Source organism: Echinops telfairi, unplaced genomic scaffold, assembly GCF_000313985.2.
Source record: "Echinops telfairi isolate 266 unplaced genomic scaffold, ASM31398v2 ScPeMD7_655;HRSCAF=1070, whole genome shotgun sequence".
NCBI lineage: Eukaryota > Metazoa > Chordata > Mammalia > Afrosoricida > Tenrecidae > Echinops > Echinops telfairi.
In genome coordinates, this window is record NW_022104553.1 from 5,184,350 (window position 1) to 5,192,592 (window position 8,243).

The 8,243-nt window shown below is 46.5% G+C and overlaps 1 protein-coding gene across 1 annotated transcript in view; it reads right to left on the bottom strand.

Moving 5' to 3' along the window:
* Positions 1-8,243, bottom strand: part of TXNDC5 (thioredoxin domain containing 5) — a 33,290-nt gene that overhangs the window by 10,794 nt on the left and 14,253 nt on the right. Inside the window, exon 4 of the mRNA XM_013006980.2 lies at positions 2,157-2,253. Within this exon, the coding sequence (XP_012862434.2) occupies positions 2,157-2,253 (97 nt within the window). The remainder of the gene's footprint in view (positions 1-2,156; positions 2,254-8,243) is intronic.

The following is an 8,243-nucleotide window of genomic DNA, read 5'->3' on the forward strand; positions in this document are numbered from 1 at the left end:
AAAAAAAAAAACTCGGCTTATACTCGAGTATATACAGTATTTGCTGTGACCCCGCAGTGTCTGGAGACACTGATTCTCAGTGACCCGACATAAGGTCTCCAAGGCCATCAACCGTTATGGGCGCTGACAGCCTTGATGCCACCCAGAGGGGAAGACCCAGGTCTTGTGAAGGTCACCAAGGAACCATCAAGAGAAGCTGAGGAGAGGCAAAGACTGAGCAGCCTCCCCTGGACCCGGCTTCCTGAATCCGGACTGCTCACCTCCTACAATAAATGTCTGCTCATTCATGCCAATCCCAAGGGAGATCTGTGTGACAGCAGCACAAAGTGACCAGGATTCCTGGTCATAGGCAGCTGACCGTCCACGGCTGTGAACGCCACAGACCACCAGACATGATCGCCACAAATCGCCACAAAAGCAGGAAGTCTTGTTCCTGCTCCCCAAATTCTAACTGCGATGGGTCATGCGCCCCCTAGACCCAACTCCCCTTACAGGAAACAGAGAAATCCAAGAAACATATTACATTGGGGATGCACTCTAAATAACATGCAAGGAAAAAATAATACCGAGGAAACATCTAGTTTAAAACATTTGTTTTAAAGTCCAATGTAAACTAAATGCTGATGCTTAGGAATGCAAACTCGGGTGATGACCCCATAGACAGACACAAGCACCGGGTTTCCCTAAGTGAGGAATCCAGAGGCCGGCTGTGACCTGGATGGGGCATGAGGCCAGCTCAGGGCTGGCTGGAGGGGTATTACTTCTTGAAAATGACAATGATTAATTTATACCAACTTACTACGGTCTACATTTACTTTTTGTATCTGCTGCACAAGGTCTCTTTAAAGTGTTAAAGAGCAAAGCTGTCGCTCTGAAGCATGAGGTGCACCTGACCCAAGCCAGGATGTTTTCAATCGCCTCATATATATGCACGTAAAAGCGGGACAATCATGCCTTTGCATAACTACAGTGCTGGCAAAAGATACTGAATACACTGTAGAGTGACCAAAGAAAACACGAATTTCTCTCGATGGAAGTACAGCCAGGATGCTCCTAAAAAGCAGGCAAGCCTTCATGGAACAAACTTCAAACACGTTATAAGAAGGCAAACCTTCATGGAACAAACTTCAAACACGTTATCAAGATGAACTAGTCTGCTCTGCAACGCAGACCATCGCAGCCGTGAAAGAGGAGCATCCTCAAGGAGAGGCGCTGACACAGTGGCTAAGAAAGCCCCTGGCAGGACGGGGCAGGACCAGGACGCCTTTGGCTTCAACAGTCCTGATCTGACACAATCTGCGTGTCACGCTCCACAGGGCCGGGTGGGCTGGGGGAGAAGGGTGATTTGGAAGCACATCTGCATGGAAACGGTTGTGTTCCCCAGGCTGAGTCCTGATGGAACAGACAGCCTCACCCTTCTCCCTCTGGGTGCTGTAACTGCTGACTTTATGAGTAGCAGCCACCCAAGGGGAAAATGAAATCAGGTCATCAGGTTCTGGGCAAAACCCAAAAGAGGCAAAAAATAAAGAAAAAAAATTCCTTGAAAATTTACATGTAACTCAGCCTCAGAGCAGGACTTTGCCAGTTACCACAGCAGAGGCTGCGGGGAATGGTGACAAGCTTGCTCAGAAAAGTTACCAGCCTGCCTGCAGTACGCACCCTGCCAGGCCATACAGTAAGGGAAGCTGGCAGAGCTGCCTGATGGTGACAGGCTCAGGAGGGCAGGAGCCACCATGGCAGGGAGGAGGCACGCGGCTTTCTGAGGACCACTGTGGCCAGAGGTCCTCCAGAGCAGCCAATGCGGTGTCTACGAACACGGCCCCTCATCAGTGACTGGCTGGGTGGGCTTGGGGAGAAGAGTACCTTGGAAGCACATCCTGCATGGAGCCTGTCCTGGTCTCCGAAATTATGTGGTGTACATCCTAACCCCAATACCTGAGGTCAGACTCCCATTTAGAAGCGGGTTTTGTTACGTCAATGAGATCCTGTGAGTGATGAAACCAGACCCATTGCCAGGGTCAATTCCAACTCACGGTGACCCTGGACAGCTTCCCAGGCTGTCAATCTTTACGGGGACAGGCAGCTCCATCTTTCGCATCTGTAGCTGGTAAGTTCCAACATTAGCAATGCCATGTTTCTCGCAGAGCACCACCTACCTTGAGCAATGTGCAGCTCGAAGTTGCTCCCTGAGAGTTCATACAGGCCCTGCTTTGGCTCAGGGGCTCGAGGCGGTTCCGCTTCTGGCTCTGGTGTCTAACAGACAGAAACAAAGTAGTAGTCACCGAGCCTGTCTGTGAACCAGTCACCAGCTGCCACTGAGTCCACTCCGATCACAGCGACGGTACGTGCGTCAGAGCCGAACTGTGCCATGCAGGGTTTTCAGTGGTTGACTTTTCCGAAGTGGATCACCAGGCATGTCTTGCAAGGTGCCGAATGACCCTTTCACAGGGTCACCCGATTCATAACAGTAGCAAATTTACAGTTATGAAGTAGCAACAAAAATAACTTTATGGTTGCGGCGGTCACAACATGAGGCACCGTGTTGAAGGGTCACAGCATTAGGAAGACTGAGAGCCACTGCTCCAGACAGACTGGAAGAAGGTTTGTGCCGACCTTCGGCACAAACAGCTAACATGCTTGACTGTTAGCCAGGAGGTGGGCGGTCCGAAGCACCTCAAAAGAAAGGCCTAGCAACCTACCTTCCCAAAATCAGATTCCTGGAAACCCTGTGGTGCACAGTTTCTGCGTCTTATACACGGGCCATTGTGAAGCGGAATCAGTTCAATGGCAAGTGAGGTTTTTGTCTGTGAAGGCTCCATGCGACCAGGAGGATGTGCCTCTGTGAAGCCACCTGGCCTCACCTGGCTACCTGGGACCCATCTATTGTCATCTTCAGGAAGTCCTCCGGGTACTATAGCGGGGAACCCCACTGGCCTCTTCCTACTGAAATACAGGTGTCTTCAAGAACTTTGTGGGAATGACTGAACCACTGAATTGGATGAGGTCTGAATCATGTCCTAATAAAATGGTTTAAAAAAATTAAGTAGAAGAAGTTTATGGGAAAAAATGAAATTGAAAGAGAATGGAATTTCCCACAAACCTGTTGACATCCCTTTGTATTCTGTGCCGGAAGCTGCAGGGAGCTGAGTGCCAGTCTTCCCCGGCCCAACCTATTCTTCACGACCCAAAACCCATAAAATGAACTGTAGGACAAGCCCACCGCAAACCAGCACTCTGTCCCCAGGTTTGAAATGTGACTTGGGGTTTCACACAGAAAATGAGAGCATTCCTGACACATATACTTCCACAGACGCGCATTTGAAGACACGCACGTCACAAACAGGAAGAAACTGGGAACAAGAAAGGACCTAGGAAGAGGGGGTCCCGCTGCCCAAGATTCCTACCAACGGCAGGGAGAACCATGGGAAAAGGTAAAGCGCTGGTGCCCTGTTTCCCCGAAGATAAGACAGTGTCTTATAGTAATTTTTGCTCCCAAAGATGCGCTAGCTCTTATTTTCAGGGGATGTCTTATTTTTCCATGAAGAAGAATACGGTACACATTTATTGTTGAACAACAAAAAAGGAAATTTATGACCTGTATACGGTATGGTAGTAGTTGTCATCACAGACCAGCATAACCAGACAAACTGCGAATCCTACAGTATCAAGAATTTCTTGTTACTCCTGCCCCGCGAGACTCACTGTCTAATTGTGAGTCAGCCAGACTTCGTCAGGGCAGAGCGAGAAGCAGGCGGCAGCTTGTCCTGGCAGAGGTGCGGGCTCTCTGATTAAAAGAGACCTCGCACTTCCTGTCTGCTCAGGCTGCGCTGAGGCCAACAGTGAGCCGCTACGGTAGCTTGGGGGGGGGGCTTATTATTGGGGAGGCCTTATTTTCGGGGGGATGTCTTACATTTCAGCAAGAGGCAAAACTGTAAGTAGGTCTTATTTTCAGGGGATGTCTTACTTTCAGGGAAGCACGGTAACAGGAGACTGGGCACGGAGAAGAGACCTTCAGGGCAAAGAACGTAACACTGAGATTCACAGAGCAAACACACACTGTGGTTTTAAGAAGCTCTAGTTCACATGACTAAGCTTGGGGCAGGAACACACAGCAAGAAGCAGGGGACTTTTGAAAGGAGCCCTGCTGGTGGAGTGATTATGTGTTGCGTGCTAACCGCAAGGTCAGCAGTTCTAAACCACCATCCGTTTCTCAAGAGAAAGATGGGGTTTTCTATTCCCATAAAGCAGCGGTTCTCAACCTGTAGGCAATGACCCCTTTGGGGGTCGAACGACCCTTACAGGGGTCACCCGATTCATAGCAGTAGCAAAATTACAGTTATGAAGTAGGCAAGGAAAATAATGTTATGGTTGGGGGGTCACCAGAACGTGACAAACTGTATTAAAGGGTCGCGGCACTGGGAAGGTTGAGAACGACTGCCATGAAGAGTTGCAGTCTCGGAAACCCACAGGGAAGTTCCATCCTGTCCTGTAGGGTCAATCTGATGAATGAGTCTGCAAGACCCTGAGCCTCACCCAAAGTGCGCAGCCATAATAGCTACACTAGATTGGTCCTATTAAGCCCCTGACAGGTAGGTCCCTGACTCATGGCAACCCATGAACAGGATCCGACTGGTATCTTTGTGGCTAACCTTTAGAGGCAAATCACCAGCCTTTCTTCCTAGTCTCCCTTAAAGATCAATGCTCTACTAAAACCAGTTCAGCATCACAGCCTCACATAAGCCTGCACTGACAGATGGGTGGTGGCTGAACAGAAAGTGCATTAGCTAGGAATTGAACTTGGGTCTCCTGCCCGGAAAACGAAAATGTTACCACGACGCTATCAATGTCCTTGGCCCTAGTGTTACGCACGTCTAATGTGAGTCCAGTACAGCTGTGATCTCCAATCAAAAAGGCCAGAGGTAACGGAAAGAGATGGGAACCACCATTTTAATACAGGCAGATTGGTAGATAGTTCTCAATTTTTAAAAGCCATTTTAAAATGGCTTATCACGAAGAGTTGTAGTCATCACCACAATCAACTTTAATACATTTTCTTTCTTATACTGCTTGTTATTAGCTCCTCTGTTACTGCATCAATGGATTCACCCATCCTAGATGTCATATAAGTGAAAAACATATAAAAACAAAATCAAACAAAAAAGTTAACAATACTAACAAAATAAAGAAAAACCTCATTTGAAATGAAAACATAAAAACATTAAGAACGAGAACAACTTAAAATGGGTGACAAGGGAGATCAAATGATAAGGTGTTAAATTTTAAACTAGCTACAGCAGTCATAATCCACTTTCCCAATGCACTCTGCATACCAAGGCATTCACATCCCTGGTCTGGGTTCAACGGGGATTCACCAGGGGCTTCATCTATGTGTATTTCAATCCTTTCACCTTAAAAAAAATAATAAAAAAAAAATATTCTTATGAGCCCCTTTTATTTTTAATATATATATATTAAATGGGTTAAAAGGGGCTTAAATGTTACATTTTAACCTAACTGTATCTATAAGGTCCTCAATTTTTACCTAGTGGTCCCTGCTGTTGTTATTATGTGTCCGAGTTGGTTCCAAGCAGTTGCAACCTTATGGACACAATAAAATGAAACCCCGCCCAGTCCTGCTCCGTTCTCACAATGGTTCCTCTGCTTGAGTCTACTGCTGCAGCCGCGGTGTCAATCCATGTCACTGAGTGCCTTTCCTGACATTTTCCTGCCTCTAAAGAGGCCACACATCTTCCAAGGCAGATGTGCGTGTTCTTACTAAAAAGAAGTCCCAAGGTACATCTTCAGAACTTAAAGTGCTGACTGCAAAAAGCCGTGCACAAGTGTCATGACAGGGACCCTCACAAAAGAAGGCCCCAGAGCACAAGCGTGAGGTGAGTTCACACAAGGTGAAAGGAGGCGATCAAAGGGCTTTCAGTGCTAAGTTGTTCGTGCTGCAGCATCCTGGGTGCTCTGCCACTCCTGCTCCTTGCCCATACTAAAGCAGTCATGCAACGTTCCAAAGTTCATGGAAAAATTCCATTATCCTTCAATTCCATTCTTCCACGAGTTTTTTGATCTTCTAGCTTATTCACCTCCATCAAGTGGTTGCCAACTCATAGTGACCCTACAGGACAGAGCAGACCTGCCTCGATGTGTTTCCAAGACTGGAACTGTTTGCAGTAGAAAGACCCATCTTTTTCCCACAGAGCACCTCATGGTTTAGACCTGCTGACCTTGTGGATCGCAGCCCAACTCGTAGCCACTCTGCCACCAGGGCTCCTTATGAACTTTTGAAGGCCCTCACATAAAATTATGGGTAAATGCACACCCTGCTGGTGGCAAAGCAAACTGTTGTATTTTTGTTATATATTGTTTTATTAGGAGCTCATACAACTCTTATCACAATCCATACATACATCAATTGTGTCAAGCACATTTGTACATTCATTGCCCTCATTCTCAAAACATCTGCCCTCCACCTAAGCTCCTGGCATCAGCTCCTCATTTTTCCCCTCCCTCCTCGCTCCCCACTCCCTCATGAGCCCTTGATAATTTATAAATTATTATTTTGTCATATCTTGCCCTGTCCAAGGTCTCCTGTTGTGATTTCTTAAGCAAGCAATTTGGTAATGTTAAGTGCCATAAAAATGGTCTTGCTTTACAAGTTCATGCCTGAGAATACAGTCTAAAGAAATCATTCAAAAGAAAAATAAAAGTTCTTTGCAAAAAGAAATAGACTATGTATAGCTTACCACTCAAGAGCACAGTTTTGTGTGGTCTTGCGTGTTGGACTGCTAACTAGCAAGATTGGCCAATCAAACCCACCAGCAGCTTCCTGAGAGAAACTGCAAGTTTTCGGCTCTCATAAAGATCTATAGCCTTGGTAACATTATGAGTTGGAATTGACTGGATGGCAAAGAGTAGGTAGCCAAATGAACTGATGGGAGAATAGTTGAATAATGGTAATTCCATATGATACTGCAAACTGTGAACAACCCTATATAATCATCATAGAAGATCACTTAAGGGAAGAAACATGCTTGTATCCTTTATTAAATTATAAAAAGTGCAGAAGCAAGTATGGAAAAATAAAAAGCGGGGTAGAGTGTGCATACCTTATACTTCTATTTTCTGAAATGGCAGGTTTTCTTTCAGCCTTTTTACTATTGCTGTAACACTTGAAAGAGGAAATCTCAATGCTGTTGTTAGGGGCCATCGAGTTGGTTAGACACAGAATGCACCACTGTCCAGTCCTGTGATAGCACAGGACTCACACAACTGTTAGGTCTGAGCCCACTGCAGCCACTGTGTCAGTCCAGCTCCATGCTCTGCTTCTTACCCTCCTGTAGGGACTGCTTTCTCCTGGTAAACATGGCTGTGGTAGTGACATCCTGTCAACTTGATAAACAGAGTGCGGCGGTGGCATTTAGCCTGTCAATATATGCCTGACTCAAGCTACAATATTTCAAAATGCCTCATCCGCATGGGAAACCTGGATAATGACTGGGCAAGACAATGAATAAGAGAAGACTAGGTACCACTGAATTATGATATTGGCTTAGAATATTAAGTATACCATGGAAGAACTGTGAGAATGCTCCTTAGAAGCAAGGATGGGACTCAAGTACTCCCTCAATTCAAGACTCACCTAAAGATAGGCAATTCAAGCACACACCCAGAGTGGCCTCAGAAGGAAAACATGACTGTGGTCATTACATAATCTGTTGTCAACTTGAGACTATTAAGAATGACAGGGAGAAGTTTAGCCTGTCAATCAGGTCACAGCTTCATGACCTCTCTTGGAGGCACCACGGAGATAAAAAGCTCACTGGAGACGGGACACACAGTCACTCCCTGAAAGACTTTCCTGCTGACAAAGCACATGGAGCGATCCTAGAGTCTTAGAGCTGGAGGAGCCACGTGGAGATCCCTGCCAGCATTGAGATGGTTCCACCGCCAATGGATCCACAAGCCTGTCCATCCACTGGCCTGTGATCTTCCTGCATTCGGCGTCATTGCATGTGTTTTGTGAGTCAGATGAGGACTTTATAGATTGTTATTGGACATATGGACTAATATCGGACTTATGGACTTGATCTGGGCTGGGCTGGGATGTTTCTCAACACTCAGTGGCTCTTTCTTGTACGCATATGAATGTCTCTGGATTTGTTCCTCTAGTCCACCTGCACTAGCACGATCTCCAAAGCACACACGAGAGGAAGTCTTATCATTCTCACTTCTAG